Below are 20497 nucleotides of genomic sequence, written 5' to 3' on the forward strand. Positions count from 1 at the left end.
CCCTGATCTGGCCCCATGACCATCCCAGTAGAATTAAAAGTGCCATCAACTGGAGCCCAGGGGAAGATGCTGGCCCTTTTAGACTCTGGATGCACCCGATGTGTAATCAGCCCGAAGGTGGTGGAGAAAATGGGTTTAAGACTGAGGACTTTGAAAGTGCCCATTGCTTTTTGCCAGTTGGATGGGTCAATTGCTGGGGGTGCACCTGTCCATTTTGTAACTGAACCAATAGAAAAGTGGATGGGGAATCACCAAGAAACCTTGAGTTTCATTGTGGCACCTTGGATGGATCGGCCTCTCATACTGGGATTACCGCGGCTACGGAAATGGAACCCTTACGTGACGTGGAGGAAAAGGTGGTTGCGGATTTGTTCCACAAAACCCCCTGAGGGGAAGGGAAGGACGTCCCACATAGCTAATGCCGAAACGAACCTAGCTGCCGCAGTGCAGGAAAAGATTAAAGGAGAAGAGAAAATCCCCAAAGAATATTGGGACCTCAAGGAGGTTTTCAGTGAAAAGGCCTCCAACAAGCTACCCCCCCCCCACCGTGCCACTAATTGCAGCATTGAAATCATCCCAGGGGAGAAACTAGCTAAGTCCCAGATATACTCAATGACCCCACGTGAAATGGAGGAATTACGAAAGTTCATTGACAAAAAATTAAAAAGGGGTTTCATACAACCAGCTAGGCCACGAGTGGCCGCACCTGTAGTGTTCAGAGAAAAGAACGATGGCTTCTTTTGTTTATGTGTGAATTACAAAAACCTTAATGGAATTTGCATGGAAAATGTATACCCCCCTGCCACTCATGAAGGATATGTTAGCCTACTTGGGGAAAGGGAAGATTTTTACCAAGTTGGACCTAAGGGAGGCCTACTAAAGAGTCAGAATCAAAGAAGGGGATGAGTGGAAAACTGCTTTCAACTGCCCTTTGGGATGCTTCCAGTTCAGGGTACTCCCATTTGGTCTGCAGGGGGCGCCAGCAGTTTTCATGCAATTAATAAATGAAGTTTTGCATGAACACCTGTACAAGGGTGTGTTAGCCTATCTCGACAACATCCTTATCTACACAGAAACACGTGAGGAACACGTGACTTTGGTCCGCTCAGTCCTCAAGAAACTCCGAGCCGCTGAACTTCATGCGAAATTGTCTAAATGTGAATTTCATCAGAAGATCGATTACCTGGGATACCGTATCTCCCACAAAGGCATTGAGATGGACCCGGCAAAAGTCCATGCTGTTACTGATTGGGTGCCTCCTTGCACCTGCAATCAATTGCAAAGTTTTCTGGAATTTGCAAATTTTTATCATCAATTTATTCCCTCGTTCGCTCATTACAAATCTTCTAAAATCTAAAGGAGAAACAAAACCTAGGCCGGGGAAGCCTTTGGACTATGGAGTGTCAAGCCGCTTTAGAGAAATTGAAGTGACTCTTTGCAGCAGAGCCCGTTTTGAAACACCCTGATATAGATGCACCATTCGTGGTACAGGCTGATGCCAGTGACATGGTGGTGGGGGCGGTATTACTTCAAACAAACGCTGAGGGTAAATTGCAGCCATGTGCTTACACCTCACGTAAGCTTACAGAGACAGAAAGGAGATGGGCCATATGGGAGAAGGAAGCTTTTGCTGTTAGATGGGCTTTGATGACATGGCGACATTTCCTGGAGAGGGCAAAACACCCTTTTGAAGTATGGACTGATCATAAAAATTTTGAAGCATTGAAAATCCCGCGAAAACTGTCACCTAAACAAGTGCATTGTGCACAACACTTCAACTGTTTCAACTTTACCCTGAAATACATCCGGGGGGGGGGGGGAGAACTTTATGGCTGATGCCTTGTCCAGGCTTCCCCAGTACAACAGCTCTAAACTGAGCGTGGTTCATCCGGTCATCCCAGCTAGAAATATTGCTGCCCCAATGATTACTAGAAGCCAAGGCCCAATAGACTTGGATGTAACTACGGACCTAATGAACAAACTCAAAAACGGGCTTGAATCCGATGACTGGTTCAAGGAACATTCTGATGAATGCACCATGAAAGATTGACTGGCATGGGTAGGAGCTAAACTGTATGTTCTGGCTGACCTGAAACCTGTCGTACTTCAACGGGCCCACAATTCGAGAATTCCCCATTGTAAAAATCATAAATCCGGTATCGGTGCTAAAACCTTAGCAGAATTTATCCTGTGTTTCATGTGAACCTGTTGAAACCAGAGCATACTTCTTCCTTTCGTCTGCCTCTACCTTCAGCTCCGGTCCCTTTGACACCTGCTGTTCTGCCTCGAAGCTTCCAGGTTCTCTCCCCGTGCTTCATTTAGTGGGGGAGTCCACAGGCAAAAGTACAGCAAAACTGTCAAAATGGTGTCTGTGATAGTTGATCCCTCTGTTTTTTATGCAGTACTGCACTTTAACCACTGCACCACGTTGTCTCCTATGATGCTAAGTGTATGAAGATATGCAAATAATTTAAAAATATAACATGATCACTTGTCTTTATTATTTGCAGAAATGTGACCTCCACCGCTTGGAAGAAAGTCCTCCTACCACAACTGTACTGACTCGAGAACAAGGTCTCCAATATTATAAGACTATGCAGACTATTCGGCGTATGGAACTGAAAGCAGACCAGCTGTATAAACAAAAGATTATTCGGGGTTTCTGCCATTTATATGATGGCCAGGTGGGTAGCAGATTTCATCAAATTTTCTGTTTCTGTTTTAATTAGGCTGTTATAGGTAAAAGAAGAATTCTGAAGAATTCTATGTCTTGACTCTATAAGTATAAATAAACAAATTCCTTGGTGGTTGAAAAAGGTGAACACTTATCATTTCTAAAAATGCTGGAATTTTGTGAAATATCTTCAGTGGAAATAGTTTGTAGTGTGTAGTTGGTGGAAACAATGTAGTTTGATCAAATGGCTAGTGCCAATATTTTTATTTTAGTTTGGTTACCCTGTATGGTAGAGATTATACCATAGTACGTTTAAATTCTTAAATCTTTTCTGGTTGTTTCCCTCCTCCCATTTTTTAAAATTTATATGTATATTGCATCCTTAAGATTTTGCTCCCATAGTCTTTGAAGAATTTTAATGATTTTTCCTAATCTGTTTATCATTAATATAATTACTGCATTGCAACTGCCTTTGCTAAGATTACTTATATATCTCTAGACCAGACATGTCAAACCCAAGGCCCTCAGGCCGCATCCGGCCTGCAAGAGGCCCAGATTTGCCCCATGGGACTCCCTGGACACAGCAAGGGACCCGCTCCCACTGGGCCCAGCCCACCCTGGTGCACACACAGGAGGCGGTGAGCATGTGGGGACTGATGTAATCTGGCAACTGCTGTAGCCCACTAGCACACTCGGGGGCCATAGCCCGTGTACAGCAGGTGGGTTTGAGTGCTGAAACTGCAGACCTAGCTCTCCAAGCAGCAGGCAGAGACGCGGTGGGAGGCCTGTGATCCATCCTGCTGTTCATTTTTGCTTGCCCACGGCCACCATGGGTGTAATGGAGCAGGTGGCCATGTAGCTGCCTGGTGGGCTAGAATCATATGCCGCTTCCTGTGCCTCTGCTTCCGACTGCTACCGGTGCTGCCACCATGGGGCTTATCCCCCACCGTCCAAACTTCTCCGGCGGACATGGGGGATGAGCCTCCCATCTGCCGCCCTACCCATAATGGCCCCAGGGAACGGGAAGGGCAGGGAGCCCCTGCCCCCAAGAAACAGCCAGAACTCCCATCCCTGCTCTGCCCCACCCGAGCCCAGCCCCAGAGCTGCCCCATGCTACCCACACTTTCACATCTTGGGGCCCTGCCTCACCTTGCTTCGTGTCACAGCACCAGCAACAGTTGCCCTCTCCAGCAGGAGCCTCGCTGCCCCTCAGCCTGCTCCAGCCCAGGAAGCCCAGCCTACACAAGGAGAGCGAGCACAACAGCAGCAGCCTGGAGGAGGAGGAGGCAAGCGCAGGTGGGAATTCCCCTCTGGGAAGCAGGGCTGGACCCCTGGGTCCCTGTGCCCTGGGAGCTCAAGGACTGCACACCCGCCACCCAAGGCCCCAGGCAGCCCATGCTGCCGTCCAGGGCCCCCACGTAGGACCCGGAGGGGCAGCGAGGTTCCTCCAGTGGATCAGGCCTCGGTGCCCACCCTGATCCCACCCCGATGCAAGCAATGTCAAGCTGACTATGCCCACCCCGGCCACTTCCACCCAGTCAGCCGTGACTACCCAGCCGCACCCACCCCAGCCCCCGAGTGCAATAATCCTGATCTGGCCCTCAGTGAAATTGAGTTTGACAATCCTACTCTAGACCATACTTAAAAAAATTAAATATGATGAAATGTCATGTAAAATACCTAAAATATAGTAATAAAGCAAAATACATTTAAAAGGCTAGTATTTGTTTAAGTGCAGCATCTTTATCAAAGGTCAAAGTGCATTAAAATATTGTGAAGTGACTAGTAGCAAATTAGTAACTCATCTTTGACTATGATCCTGGGTTGCAGAGACTTAGTGTACTATAGTTAGAATTCAAGGTAGCTTCTTGACCATTTGTAAGACAGCTCTAGGAGGCAAATACTACAATACTTGAAGTGAGCCACATACTTATTCCTTCAGATACACACCAGCCTCATCTGAATAGGCAAAGCATCTATTTTCCAGAGCTGGCTTTTTGGTTTCTTCTGAATCATTGTGCAAACTCATTGTTAGACGTTATATTATGGTATCATACATGCTATGAGTCGCAGTGGCGCAATGGTTAGAGTGCAGTACTGCAGGCTACTTCTGCTGACTGCCAGCAGCCTGCTATTTGGCAGTTCAAATCCCACCAGGCTCAAGGTTGACTCAGCCTTCCATCCTTCTGAGGTGGGTAAAATGAGGACCCAGATTGTTGGGGGCAACATGCTGACTCTGTAAGCCTCTTAGAGCGGGCTGTAAAGCACTGTAAAGCAGTTTATAAGTCTAAGTGCTATTGCTATTGCAATGCTGTTGGTTTGTTTTTCCACAGGAAGCTTGCTGTGTTGGACTTGAGGCAGCCATAAATCGAACAGATCATTTGATCACTGCCTACCGGGCTCATGGCTTTACCTATACACGTGGTATTTCAGTTCGAGAAATTCTTGCTGAACTCACAGGTTTGTCTTGTAAAATGAAATGTAAATATGGAAAGGAAGAATGCCACTGAAGATAGATCTAGAAGGGTTAAGTTCTTATCGCATTTCTACAATGAAAACCATCCTAATTTGCTTAGTATATCTTTGCTCAAGTGGATAACAGAGGTCATCTATCTATCTATGCTCTGTATTTAGAGAAATCTGCACCACCATTTAAACATTTCTCTTGATGCAGTACATGTAAAATATGGCTATTAACAAACAGCTTATAAAGAATGTTTATAATTTTTTTTTACTTTTTGTCTTATTATGGAATCTTATTAAAATTCCAATTAAGCAAAATGGATGGCATGCTAAAAAGTCCTATATATTCACATAGAGGGTGCAATGGCTTAGTTAAAAGAGACTAAGCTTGTCAGTTGGAAAGCTGATCGCCCGGATTCAAGACCCGAGTGCCATGCAATGGGCTGAGCTCCCATTACTTGCTCCAGCTCCGGCCAACCTAGCAGTTTAAAAACATGCAAATATAAGTAGATAAATAGGTACTACTTGAGTGGGAAGGTAACAGCATTCCATGCATCTTAGTGTATAATCATGCTCCCTTGGCTAAGAACTGGAGATGAGCACTGCCCCCTAGAGTCAAAAATGACTGGATGGGGAAACCTTTACCTTTATATTATTCATGTCAAATCTAGTAGAGCCCCAGTGTATACTGTATTTTTAATATTTCAGGTCGGATAGGTGGTTGTGCTAAAGGCAAAGGTGGCTCAATGCACATGTATGCCAAAAACTTCTATGGTGGTAATGGTATTGTTGGTGCCCAGGTAAGATTCATTAATCAAACAAGCTTTTTATTGAGACGTGGATAAAGCTTTTAATGTTTGTCATATTAGATTATTTCATTACTTTTATAATTCTGTACAGGATGCTGTATCCAGAATACTTCTTTTTTGTAAACCTAACATTAACTAAATTGCCGATTCCATAATGTAGGAACATTGCCACAAGGCATGATGATGATTATGACCAATTATTGCATGACTTTAAAGACGGATTAAATGAATTCAGGAAAAGGCAGCTTTATCAAGGGCACTTAATCTTGAGATTCAGTGTTATTTCTGGTTGGTGACAGCACATCTCCATATACCAGCTTGGGGAAAACAATGGGAGATGGATATGGCTGATCCTCTGTGTGCAAGCAGTCTGCACCTGATTGGCCATTATAAGAAAAAACAAGGTGGTTTAAGATGGTTTACCTATGGCATATAATATTTTATAGGTTCCTTTGGGAGCTGGTATTGCTTTGGCATGTAAATACTTTGGGAAAGATGAGATTTGTGTGACATTGTACGGTGATGGTGCTGCTAATCAGGTAAGTTTCCAAGTTTATTTGATTAGATGCATATTTCTATACAGTACTATCCAATTTGACATAATAATATGCCTATATTTGCCTTTAAACACAATAGGTGTGACAATACTAAGACAGTTGGTTTTAGCTGGAACTTTCTCAGGAGTTTCTTCCCATGCTGCTGTAGCCCTCAAGCTCTACAATGTAGAAAATCTGATTAAAGTAGTTTTCCATGTAATGAATAAAGCAAACGATTTGCACTGCAGAACTGCTGAAGATTTGATTGTAATTTCATTTGGATAATCTTTCCTTGGTTTCCAATAAGAGGATTAACAATATCTAGTACTTCAGATAGACACAAGCAAATTGGACAACATCTGACAGTGGGATTGTATCTAGACTGAAAAGGGGATAATGCCTTACCTGTATATTTCTTTATAATGTAATAGTTGCATTTGCAAGAATATACTGTACATACAGATCTCTAAAATCTGTTAATATTCTTCTAGGGTCAAATATTTGAAACTTTTAATATGGCAGCCTTGTGGAAGCTGCCATGTATTTTTATCTGTGAGAACAATAGATACGGAATGGGTACTTCTGTAGAGAGAGCTGCAGCCAGCACAGATTATTACAAAAGAGGAGACTTTATTCCAGGTCTTAGGGTAAGATATTTACTATTCTCCATTTAAAAAAAAAGAAAAATGAACATTATAGTAATACTTTTAAGTAAACTTATGTTTTGTTTTGCTACTAGGTTGATGGCATGGATGTTCTTGCTGTAAGAGAAGCTACAAAATTTGCTGCCGACCACTGCCGAGTAGGAAAAGTAAGTATGAGTAGAAATGACTATATTGCATGGCTATATAGTGTGTGTCTATGTTTGCATGTTTAAGGTAGGCAGAATTTCAGAGAAATTTATTCTGTTTCAAATAAATGTAACAATACTAAAGTAGGAAGTACTTTTAGCTCCATTTGCAAACTACCTTGTGAGCTCCAAACCTAGTAATATGATGTAAATAGTATACGAATAATAGAAATTAACTCAAGGCTTGATTAAATTTTGCAGACTTGATCCAGTACCTTTAGGGCTGTGATTATTATTGAACAATAAATCAATTTCTACTTTTTATAAATCATAAACATGGTGCTTAATAGTGTGATTAACTAGTATGGTAATAAGTAAGTTAACTTCAGATTAAAAAATGAAGAGGCAGCATACTCAAAAAGGACACCATTAAATACCTGCTCAACTATAGCAATATCACTTAGACTTATATACCGCTTCACAGTGCTTTATAGCCCTCTCTAAGCATATTGCCCCCAACAATCTGGATCCTCATTTTACCCACCTCAGAAAGATGGAAGGCTGAGTCAACCTTGAGCCTGGTAAGATTTGAACTGCCGAACTACTGGCAGCCGGCAGTCAGCAGAAGTGGCCTGCAGTAATGCATTCTAACCACTGCATCACCACAGCTTTCAATTATAACCAAATAACCAACCTTAAAGCTATGATTATCCAATAAACATCAGCACGAAGGGTGTGTGCACTTGTCATAGGTGAAATGAAGGAATATTCTGTGGCAAATGAAGATAAATATATGTATCCCAGGATAATGTTGCAGGATCCAGTCTAACTTGGTCACAAAAGATTTGCTCTTCTGAACTTTGGGGCTCATGCTGGAGCCCTTTATCAGGGAACTTTTCTCTCTCCAGAAGTGAGTGCAATATTCTGGTTCCCTGATGATGGGCTCTAGCACAAGCCTGAAAGCTTTGAAGAATAAACCCTTGGCCCGGGTGACTGACAAAAGTTGGATCCTGCAAGATATTCTGTGCTAAATTTCAAGAAGGTCCTAATTGCAACATTGAGAAAGAATGCATATGGGTCAGTGGTAGATTTCTGCCGGTCCTCACCGGTTCGTGCGAACCGGTTGGTGACCAGACCCGGAAGTAACTTCTGGGCTCTGGGAACCAGCCCCGGCCCTGTCGCTCACTCCCCCCACCTATCCCCAGACTTGCCTAAGATGCCTGGTCACCAGCAAGTATGGGCGCGGGGGTGGGGATGACATCTTTGGCATGTTTGGGGACCTCGCAAGGTCTTTGCAAGGTCCCGGGACTTGCCCAGCAAAGCATGGGGCGGCGGGGCGGCAGTAGCTTGCGTGGCGTGGCCTGGCCACCAGCAAAGCACCTCCCCAGACTTGCCCAGCAAAGCACGGGGCAGCAGGCCGGCCCCTTGCTTTGACAGCCGTGTTTCCAATTGGGGTGGGGAAGTAATCCATCTTTTCTGTCCGGAATGCTTGGCTCACTCCCCCCCCCCGCCCGATGCGATCTCCTTTCATTCTCCCTCTGCCTTATTCACTCGTTTGGGCAGCAGAGAATGAAAGGAGATCGCATAGCCGAGGACAAAGGAGCCTGCAGACTCCTTTATTTAAACATTCAGGCGGGGGGGGGCTTTCTCACACTCCTTCTTTCTCTGAAGCTGCGCCGGATTCAGCAAGCACCAGGCAGCGCGTGCCTTTGGGCTTGTGCAGCAGCCGAAGAACAGGAGGCTAGGATTCGGCTGCTGCACAAGCCCATGGGCACACGCTGCCCTCTTCTCTCTGATAGTCGCCTGGTTAAAAAGGAGGAGACGGCTCCGCTGGTCTGGAGCCCATCCGGGAAGACGAGGAATGCGAGGGTGATCCCTCCTCCTTTTTAACCAGGTGGCTATCAGAGAGAAGAGGGCAGCGCGTGCCTGTGGGCAAGAAGCGCAAAGGAGGAGCAGAACAGCCTTAATCACGTCGAGGTGCCCAGTCAAAAAACCCCTTTCCCTTCTGTAGAAAAAAAAAGGAAAAAAAATTCCAGAGACTGACTGAAGGAGGGAATTCCTCAGTCAGGGCACCCTTTGCTCCGCCACAGCAGCCTTTTCAAGCAGGATCAGACTAGTTTGAAAGCCTCACCTTCTACTTCGGTGGGGAAATTCCCTGCTGCCCAGGCTCCATCCCGCAGAAAAAATCCCCTTCGCTGAAGTTCGATAGGCGAGCACTGCCTCCACCTGCCAGAATCTCCTGAGAGAACTTTGCAACTAGTTGAGGAGTGGCGAGCAGCGGACTTGAGCATTTGCACGCATTCAGCCAAGGTCCTGCTGAGCCCCGCTACTTTGGACGACCTGATGGATTTTACGATGGACGTGCACCCCCGGGAGGTGTTGAAGGACAGGCAGCTCAGTCTGATCCAGGACGACAGGCGCGACAGCGGCTTACAGACAGAGAGAGGGGGGGAGAGAGGCAGAGACAGACAGACAGACACAGACACACACACACACAGAGTGAGAAACACACACACAGAGAGGGAGGGAGGAGATACAGAGGGAGAGAGACACACACAGACAGACAGACAGACAGACACACACAGAGAATGACAGAGAGAGGCACAGATGGAGGGAGGGAGATAGAGGCAAAGAGCCACAGAGAGAGAGAGAGAGTCAAACAGACACAGAGACAGAGAGAAACAGAAAGAGAAAGAGAGAAAGAGAAAGAAAAAAGAAAGAAAAAGAAAATGGGAGAGGGAGATGAAAGAAAGATAGATAAAGGGAGAGAGAGACAAAAGGAAGGAGGAAAGAGAGAGAAAGAAAGAAAGAAAAAAGAAAGAAAGAAAGAAAGAAAGAAAGAAAGAAAGAAAGAAAGAAAGAACTTATGATCACAATTGAGTCAAAAATTTTGGTTGCTAAGCAAAAGTGTTGTTAAGTGAGTTTCAGCACATTTTTCAAATTGGCCACGCCTACCTGGTCACATGACTGCTGAGCCACTCCCACAAAACAGGCCACACCTACAGAATAGGTTCTAAAAAAAATTGAAAGCTACCATTGATATGGGTGATGGGAAGGCAAAATTTGGAGAAAAGAAGAACCTAGCATTGCTGGAAGATTTGGATTGGGTAAATGCAATGTGAAAAAATTCTGTTACCAATTCTTACAAGGCAACTTAAACATGCAACTTTACACATGGACGTCATCACCAGTTTGATACCAGGTCATCACAGTAACATTTTATATTGTGAACCACATAACCAAACAGACCCTCTCATAACAGTCAGAAAGCAAATCTGACTTCCCCAGTGACTTTGCTTCCCTTTGGGAAAGTCACAGATGGCGATTCCACATGACCCCAGGATGCTGCAACTGTCATAAATACATGCTGGTTGTCAAGCACCCAAATACTGATCTTGTGGCTGTGGGGACACTGTGATGGTCATAAGCGTAAGGATTGGTCATTAGTTACTTTTTTCAACGTAACTTCAAATCATTGTTAAATGAATGGTCATAAGTCAAGGTGTACTTGTAGGTATCTGCCCTAGAGGTTTGAGGGATTTTTCAGAGTTATCAAAGCATTCAGAAAATAGGAATAAGAACTGCAACCAACAATTTAGTACAATTTAGCCAATTCTCAAGAATAGTCTGTATTTATGACTCTTACTGATAAAATTATAATAAATCCCAGTTATGCATACCAAAAATGGGACATAATATGGCAGTAGATTTATTTGGATCAAGAATAAGTTCCTGAAATTTTATTCAAGTCTAAACATTAAATATTGAATATAATAAAGTACTTTAAACATATAAATGTCTTAGAGAAAATTGGTAATATTTTTGTTGCTGGCTTGATCAGACCTGTGTTTTTTAACAGTATAAGATGAAAAAAGGTGAGAAGTATTGGTCTAAATGATCATCTTAAACAGGCATTTCTGTATACATTTAGCAAAATCAAGGCATTATTATTAAAGTTATTAAAGACTTCCATTTTAACAGGGCCCTATTGTGATGGAGCTACAAACATATCGTTATCATGGGCACAGTATGAGTGACCCTGGAATCAGGTACAGTAATTCTTTACTGTTGCATACATGGTTATTAGTGGTGAGAAAAATAATCATCCTGGAGCATAATTGAAGAAAAAACAGAAAATGCAAATACTTTACAAACTAGAGGCATAAAAATTTGGCCAAGAGAATATGACTACCAATCTCTTCTACTACATAATCTTACATATTTTTAATCAAATCATTTTCTTAAAATGAGGAAATTAAAATAGAGATTTTTCACACTGCGGATTGTATCCTCTTCCTACCTTGCAGGAATCATATGATAAAAGCTTGTGAGGGCAAGGAAGGAGTGTTGTCAAAATACATACTGGGCTTTGGATCCTACTTGGCTTGTTCAAGCTAGCTGCAGGCTTGCCCGGGCAAAATAGAAGTGAGTTTTAATAGCTCTCCCATTTTGCCTGGCATGCCTGCAGTAGATGGTCACATTACTGAAAGTCTGAGAAGTCATGTATTAAATTAAAATTTAATTATTAAATTATGTAGTATATTTATTTCTTATCCATCCCTACTTCAATAAATAGGGGTATCATTTTAAGGGGCTTGGCATTGCAGTATTTGCAAACTAATAATAAGAGACTAACCAACATCTTATGCAAATATGGCCCATTAGTATGAATGGTTTGTATACTTTCCTGTTAATCAAAATAGTCAACGCAAAATATGATTTAGACATGGCTAAGCACACCCTCTTCTACATGAGAAGCTTAGATGACTGTGTACATGCATACCTAGTCATATTTCACAGTTTCTTCCCTATTTATTTTCATTAAATTCTGAAAGTTTTCTCTGCCATTTTGTAATACATTTTGTAAATGGCCAAACTCAACCAAATTTAGGACTGTTTTTAATAATGCACTTACAGTTTGCATCCCTTGCATTGGTTTAATTTTTACAAATACTTTTATTGTTTTTACAATTTGAGGACTTATAGTAGAAACAAATAATATGTATTACAAAAGTATAATAAGCAGTACCACATGTACAAAATGTAAATCTGCATGTAGACTTTTCTCATTTCACATCAACAATCAGTTTTTAATCAGGCGTTTTATAATTTAATTGATAGCATTGATTTCCAATCCTGAATACATATCTTAATTTCCCTTAGTTTGTTAGAGCAATGAAAGGCAATGAATTTTAAATGTAAGAGGAATCTTTTTCCTGCTGTTTTGTCTATATTCATATTTTACCTTAAATTATATTCTTGCCCCTGCAGAACAAAGCCTTGAATATCTTATACCATTTGCCATATAAATGCCATAAATGACATGATATTTTTTCATTATATTATTAACAATTTATTGGCAGAAACTGTTTTCATATGGTTTGCCTGTGTAATTGGCTTTTTTACAGTTACCGAACAAGGGAAGAAATTCAAGAAGTAAGAAGCAAAAGTGATCCTATTACTCTCTTGAAGGACAGAATGGTGAACAACAACTTAGCTAGTGTGGAGGAGCTCAAGGTAATAATTTTTCTTTTCACAAGTTGTGAAAATTAGATAGAAAAATCTTTTTCTCTGAATAATTAATCATGAGTTGGAGGTACAAATAGTCCTCATTTAATATCCACTTGTTCAAATCAAAGATGTAACTACCTTACTAAAATAATCAACCCCACGGATTACTACCCCTTTCTTCTACACGTTCTTCTAACCTTGGGTGAGAGTGACCATGTCATATTTGAATTCAATATTATGCAAACACAAGCAACAGAAGGAATAGCATAGCATAGCATAGTTGGAATGGATCTTGGAGGTCTTCTAGTCCAACCCCCTGCTTAGGCAGGAAAACCTATACCATTTCAGACAAATTGTTATCTAATCTCTTGTTTAAAATTTCCAGTGTTGGAACCTTTACAACTTCTGGAGGCAAGTTGTTCCACTGATTAATTTTTCTAACCATCAGAAATTTTCTTAGTTCTAGGTTTCTTCTCTCCTGATTAATTTCCATCCATTGCTTCTTGTCCTGCCCTCAAGTTATTTGGAGAATAGCTTGACTTCCTCTTTGTGACAGCCCCTGAGATACTGGAACATTGCTATGTCTCCCCTAGTCCTTCTTTTCATCAATTACCCAATTCCAGCAATCATCAATTATATGATTAGCCTCCAGTCCCCTAGAATATAATCCAACCAGTGAAGAGCTGATTTTAACAAACTTGGAGAGAGCCTAAGAAAAATTTCTATGGATAAAAATCCTAAAGGGGAAAACAACTCAAGAAACATAGGAAACTCTGAAATAATGATCATAAAAGTCCAATACCACTGAAAAAGAAAAACAAGAAATCCAAGAAGAAACCACCATGTTTGCACAAAGATCTCTCTGATAAACTGAAATACATAAAGGATAAGTACAAAAAATGGAAATGACACATAACTGAGGCAGAATATCAGCAGATAATCTGCAAAGATGAAGTCAGGAAAACAAAGGCTCAAAATGAACAAAGACTTGAAACAAAAGTCAAAGATAATAGTTTATTTCAACATATAAATAACAGAAAAAATCAAGAAAATAGTAGGTCCACTAAAGAGAGAAGATGGCAAGGAAGTAATAGGCACTAGAGAGAAAGCAGAGCTGCTTAACTCATTCTTTGCATCCATCTTCATGCAAAAAGAAACTAACCCAATCTACCAAAAACATACTGTAACTGTAAAAGACAAGACTAGAAATAAGCAAGAAAATGGTAAGAGAAAGCCTGTCTAATCTTGATGAATATAAATCACCAAAGTTCTGAAGGAGCTGGCAGATGTTATCTCAGAACCATTGTACTATATCTTTAAAAAAAACCTGCAGCACTGTGGATCTGCTAGAGCAGGGGTGTCAAACCCGCGGCCTGGGTGCAAAAGGTGCTAGCCAAGCCCACCCCCATTTTAGTGAAGGGGGAAAAAAGCCGCGATACGTCACGTGACGATGTGAGTTTGACACCCCTATGCTAGAGGATTTGGTGTGGTTCCCATCTTCAAAAAAGGGGGGGAAAACAGACCCAGGAAACAACAGACCAATCAGCCTAACATCAATACCTGGCACGATATTGGAAAAAATAATTTAAAAACAGATATGTGAACATCTAGAAAGACTTTTCAGGCGCTCCGCTCCGCTGAGGAAACATCTCCGTTCCCAGCCGAGCTGGTGGAGCGCAGACAGGCGTCGTTGCTTCGCCAGGGCCGGGCAAAACTGTACTTCCGGTTTCAGCGCCGGAAGGGAGCGCGAGAGCCAGGTGGAGCGCTGAAAGGGAGCGCGCAAGCCAGGTGGAGCGCTGAAAGGGAGCGCGCGCGATCCGGTGCGATCCGGGAGGAACCCACCACTGCATCAACTCCTGAAACACAATTATTAGCTCTTCTGCTCTCTATACACCATATTTGTCCTTATCCATCACTTTCTTCTCCCTCTCTCCTCCCCCTCCCTACCTCCTTTCTTCCCTCTGTCATCCTTCCCCTTCCTCTCTCCTCCTCCTCTCCCCCCTTTCTGCTCATTTCTCTCCTCCTCTTCCCCCCTCCTTGCCTTCTCTCCTATACATCTCTTCTTCCCTTACCTCTCTCCTTTTCTTCCCACTCTTCATCTTATTTACTTGGTGTATTTCAGCTCCTGAGCAAGCTCCATTTTATGTTGATGGTATTTATAGTTCCTTTTCGATATGCATATTGGATTTTAACATATATTCTCCTTTCTTAAACAAAAAATAGAACAAAAAAGTATACATATATAGTCATTGTACTTTTAACCCTCCCACCCAGCCTAAATTTGGTTGAGATGTAGACCTGGTTATCATTCCCAGCTATTCTCATCATTATCTTTATACAATTATACATCCTTACGCGCCCCCAATTTGTGATTCTGTCTTTAAGTCTCAGTAGTTTCCCATTGTAGATATATTCCATGTTCCCTCTCTATTTTTCCGTATCTTGGATTAGATTACCCTTAAATTGTTTATAAATGACAAACTTCACTGTTCAATGTTAATTACAATTCCCTTAATCTATTATATAAAATGACAAGTGCTAAACCTCTCACTTTGTTCATCATTTTAAAAGTTCTATATATATCCATGTTTCATATATTTTAACCCATGTTTGGTTATCCTTCTGTTGTCATTTTCAGTCAATTCGCAACTCAATTTAATTATCATATATAAAAGTGAAACATAAACCTCTGCTTTACAACCTCCCCATATCAGTTTCATATTTATCCATATTCCATATATTTTGGTCTTTTTTCGTTATCTTTCCATTATTATGTTCAACCAGTTAGCAACTCCATTTTATTATCATATTTAGAAATAAAACCCTTATCTTGCTTTATATTTTCCCATATCTAAGTGTCTGATTTTTTCCTAATAAGCCTTTTGTCCCACTTCTCTGTTCCTGTCTTTTCCCTTTTCTTTATTTTTATTCTAACACCTCCATTCCCATCATTTTTCCCCTAGTCACCCTCACAAGTGTTTTTTACATTTCTCTTTGTTGGGGCATCGTCTCTTAGTTCAATTTTCCTTATACCACTAACAACCTTCACAACCACTTTTGTCTGCTTTTTATTCCCTTTTGTTGGAACACCACCTCTTTTTACTGTTTTCCCTATATCGTTGCCAAGACTGATGGAGTTTTTTGTCTGCTTTTTATTTCCCTCCGTTTTCCCCCCTTCATTGCCTTGCCCACCTTCTTCTTCTTTGAATTCTTCTTTAGATCTCTGCTTCCCTGGATTCAGGATTCTATTTAGGCTTGATTTTAATTATTTATGCCTATTTTTTATAATTTCATGTAGTTCTTCTAATTCCCAGATTTCCATCATGTCCAGTTCCAAAGTTATAGTTAATTATACAATTCTTGTTTCAGACTTCTAATCTACCTTGTTTATCTACAACTGCTATGGAGCCATCTTAGTCTTTTGTTCTTCCTTAATATCCAGTTCCAAGATTGCAGTTAATTATACAAGTCTTATTTCAAAATTTCTGCTCCACCTTAAATTTAGTTAACCCAAGTAATTTGAAACCGGAAGAGAATCTGATGCCACCTTAATCTTTTGCAGAAGAGAGAAAAAAAAGAGAAGAAAAAAGAAACCTTTGTATTTCCCAGTTTTTTGAGTGCGATGTTTTATTCTTTCCTTTAATAACTGCTCAAAATAAATCACTTTTAGCAAGCTTGTAATCAGCCAAGAGTTTCTCTTGCTTCCTTCTAATTTATGGCAGTTGGTTAATTAAAACTTCCCACACAGTCAAGGTTAAGATTCCATTATCAGTAAGAAGACATGCTTTTTTCTTGTTTATATTATCTGGGAGAAATTCAAACAAAGTAAAAGTAAAACCCTTCAGGATCCAAAACCAAATTTAAAGTTTATAATTGCGTGGATTTGCCACTTCTCTGCTTTCTATCCTTCTGTCAGAAAGCATTACAAAGAGCTTCTGGGGGGAAGGGGTGTTACAACCATCCACCTTCCTTTTTCCTTTTCTTTTGGAGAAACAAAGTCCCGATCTGACCATCAATATTATTTATGTTCACAAAATTTCTTTGCCTTTTCCAGGTTTAATTTATAGTTGCGGGTTAAATAAATTTCCTTACCCAGCCTTCCATCTCTTCCATTCCCCTCCTGCTCCAAAATTACTTTGACAAAGTCAGCATCTTGTCAGCCATGTTGAAGGCTGCCGCCCCGACTCCTATTCATAGGCAAATCTCTAACCCACGAGGGATCTGTTGCTTCCCCCAGGATCTGATGAGACACTGCCCTTCCTCACCCCCACCTCCAGTGGGGGTTCTGATTCAAAAGAATCTTGGAGATGGTTTGTCAGACAGGGTTCATGTGAGACTCTTAAGAGCCCACACCCCCCACATCTGTCCCACTGGAGAACTTCCTGTCCAAATCTTATTTTTTATAGTCTAATGGGACACAATAAGCACATATGTTTCCTTATCTTTGTACTCCATCACAAATAATTCTACTTACTTTTTTGTAAACAGATAGGGGGGGGGGGGGAGCCTAACTCAAAGGCCTACTTTCTAGTGTTCATCATAATTTACAGAGATTCATCCCCAAACATCACGTTAACATTTTTATTGAGTTACACAGTAAAATAAGATACAAAATACAAAAGAAAATTGGAAAACAATGGGAGGGAGGGGGAAATAAAAGTGAGGAAGGATTAGGAAAAAGAAGCATTGACTTTCAACTGTTGCAGTAAAATAAGGCATTAACATCAAACCACAACTTTTTGTTTTTTCATAATAATACCGTGTTTCCCCGAAAATACGCCAGGGGCTTATATTTTTTTGACCCACGAAATATGGCCTTGGGCTTATTAAAGGGGAGGGTTTATTATTTTTGAGTTGCCGGGCGGCTGCTCCCTTGTGACTGGGTTCCCGAAGAGCTGGGCACAGCCTCAGGGTCGAATGGCTGTGTTGCACTGTCGCAGCAGCAACGCAGCAGCCATGAGGTGACCAAGCTTATGAGCAGCCGCCCGGCAACCCCCCTTTCCAGCCGGGTACAGCGCCGCTGACCGACCTGGCAGTACCCGGAAGGCACCAAGCAACGCGAGCGCCTGTTCACCGCCCGCCGCGTCCCGTGGCTCGGTGCCTTCGGAATGCCCCTAGGTGAGTGAATGGGGCTCTGCATGGCTGGAGGGGAGTTTCGCAGCGGCTTTTCCTCTCCCCGCTCGCGCGAAGGGCATCTGCGCTGCTGGCGCCGTCCGCCGCTTGGGTTTTTTTTTTCAAAGCACGGAGGATGGATGCCGCTCTGGAAGTACGCTCTATGGTTGTACAATCCACAACCATAGAGCGTACTTCCAGAGCGGCATCCATCCTCCGTGCTTTGAAAAAAAAACCCAAGCGGCGGATGGCGCCAGCAGCGCAGATGCCCTTCGCGCGAGCGGGGAGAGGAAAAGCCGCTGCAAAACTCCCCTCCAGCCATGCAGAGCCCCATTCACTCACCTAGGGGCATTCCGAAGGCACCGAGCCACGGGACGCGGAGGGTGGTGAACAGGCGCTCGTGTTGCTTGGTGCCTTCCGGGTACTGCTAGGTCGGTCAGCGGCGCTGTACCCGGCTGGAAAGGGGGGTTGCCGGGCGGCTGCTCATAAGCTTGGTCACCTCATGGCTGCTGCGTTGCTGCTGCGACAGCGCAACACAGCCATTCGACCCTGAGGCTGTGCCCGGCTCTTCAGGAGCCCGCTCGCAAGAGAGCAGCTGCCCAGCAACCCCCCCTTCTTCAGCTGGGCACAGCGCCGCTGACTGACCTAGCGGTACCCCGAAAGCACCAAGCAACGCAAGCGCCTTTGCCCCCACCTCATTCCCGTGGCTTGGTGCCTTCGGGATACCGCTAGGTCGGCGAGCGGTGCTCTGCCTGGTCGGAGGGGGGGGATTGTCCAGAGGGTTTATTTTCGAGGGTGGGCTTATATTTTTGCGCACGCGAAAAATGTCGCAAGGGTTTAGTTTCAGGACATGGTGTATTTTCAGGGAAACACGGTATAAACTAGCCATTTCTATAAGCATCTATCAGTCTAATCAGTAAAAACCAAAATCAAAGTTTCATTCTTTTCCACTTCAAACACAAAGTTCAGAAGCGGTCTCCATGTGGAAACAAAAGTAGTTATATATTTTTCTTTAACCAAAATAGTCAATTTTGCCATTTCAGCCACTCCATCAACTTCTGCAGTAATTCATCCACAGTAGGAATCGATGTGTCCTTCCATTTTTGTGCATACAGTAGTGTTGCTGCTGCCAACATATATAGTAATAAAGGTCCACATTTTTTCTCCAGGTCTTTTTCCATTAGGCCCAAAAGGGAAATTTCTGGTTTCATCTTTATCTTCATTTTCAAAATTTTCTGTATTAAAGTATGAATCATATTCCATTTTTTTGGCTTTATCACATGTCCACCATAGATGATAAAAAGTCCCTTCTTTACTTTTACACTTCCAACATTCATTTGATGTACATTTATACATCTTAAATAACTTACCTGGTATTAGATACCAGCAATGCATCCTCGTATAAAAATTTTCTTTTAGATTATAATTTAATGTAAATTTTAAACCTTTCATCCATATATTTTCCCATATTCAAGCATCACATTATATCCAAAATTCCTTGCCCACTGAATCATACAATATTTTACATGTTCATTTTCCAAATTCAATTTGAATAACATTCAAAAAATCTTAGCTATATGTTCGTTTCCACATAGTCAAGTTTCCAATTCATTTTTAACAAAGTCAAATCCAAAATCCACTTTTTATCCAGTTTAAATCTTACTTTCAATTGTTGATAAGTAAACCAATGGCAAACATAACCTTCTGATTCAAGGTCTTCCCTTGGCTTTAATGGGTCACCAGAGTTGAAAGATAAAATTTTACCATATGTCAACCAGTCTGGGTTTGCCACCATTTCTTTTCTAAAGAAAGCTTCCCGGGCTGACAGCCAAAGAGGCAACTTCTTGTTTTATATTTATTCCAAACTCTTAGTAGGGCATATCTAACAAAATTATTATTAAAATCAATATTAACTTTACTTTTATCATACCATAGATAGTTGTGGCATCCAAACCTTAATTCATGGCTCTCTAATTCAAGTAACCTCTTATTCTGGAGGTTCACCCAAACACTTGACCAAGCCAGACAGCATGCATCAAAATACAATTTCAAGTCTGGTGTCAGGGTTCCAGTAATAACCCCAAATCTGGTAGACCCAACCCTCTTTCCTTAGCATCTTGCAGTAACATATATCTAATTCTTGGGTTTTTTTCCCCTTGCCATATAAACTTAGAAATATCCTCCTGCCATTGTTTGAATGGATTGTGCATTATAAGTATTAGTAACATCTGGAATAGAAAAAGCATCTTTCGTAAAATATTCATCTTGATTACAGAGATTCTACCTAATAATGATAAGGGCAATTTATCCTATCTTTGTAAGTCCTGTTTAATATCATCCAAAGAGGGAGGTAGTTGTTTTGAAATAATTTTATGTTTGTGTTTGTCAATATAAGTGTTCTGACCAGGCTCCCAAACATGACAAGCCCTTTGTATTTAACGAAATGTTCTCTTTATTAGGAGTGCCACAGCCATGCTCTCACAAAGTCTCTAAGTCCTGTGGAAAATGATGCTTGCTCCCTTTCCCCTGAAATGGCCCCAACACACAAGAGGTTTCTCTCTCTTCCCACACTTGCAAAGGAAATCCTGGAGGGTGCGCTCAC

At 42.0% G+C, this 20497-nt stretch overlaps 1 protein-coding gene across 2 annotated transcripts in view; it reads left to right on the top strand.

Annotated features, from left to right (window-relative positions):
• The window catches only part of PDHA1 (pyruvate dehydrogenase E1 subunit alpha 1), a 46186-nt gene that overhangs the window by 20095 nt on the left and 5594 nt on the right, over positions 1-20497 (top strand). For both annotated transcript variants that reach the window (XM_081949555.1, XM_081949556.1), the window contains 8 exons: positions 2511-2684; positions 5008-5134; positions 5846-5937; positions 6393-6485; positions 6974-7129; positions 7222-7293; positions 11254-11321; positions 12681-12789. In XM_081949555.1, coding sequence (XP_081805681.1) covers positions 2511-2684; positions 5008-5134; positions 5846-5937; positions 6393-6485; positions 6974-7129; positions 7222-7293; positions 11254-11321; positions 12681-12789 — 891 coding nt within the window. The remainder of the gene's footprint in view (positions 1-2510; positions 2685-5007; positions 5135-5845; positions 5938-6392; positions 6486-6973; positions 7130-7221; positions 7294-11253; positions 11322-12680; positions 12790-20497) is intronic.

Source organism: Natrix helvetica (assembly GCF_964273705.1).
Source record: "Natrix helvetica genome assembly, chromosome: 3".
Classification (NCBI taxonomy): Eukaryota; Metazoa; Chordata; class Lepidosauria; order Squamata; family Natricidae; genus Natrix; species Natrix helvetica.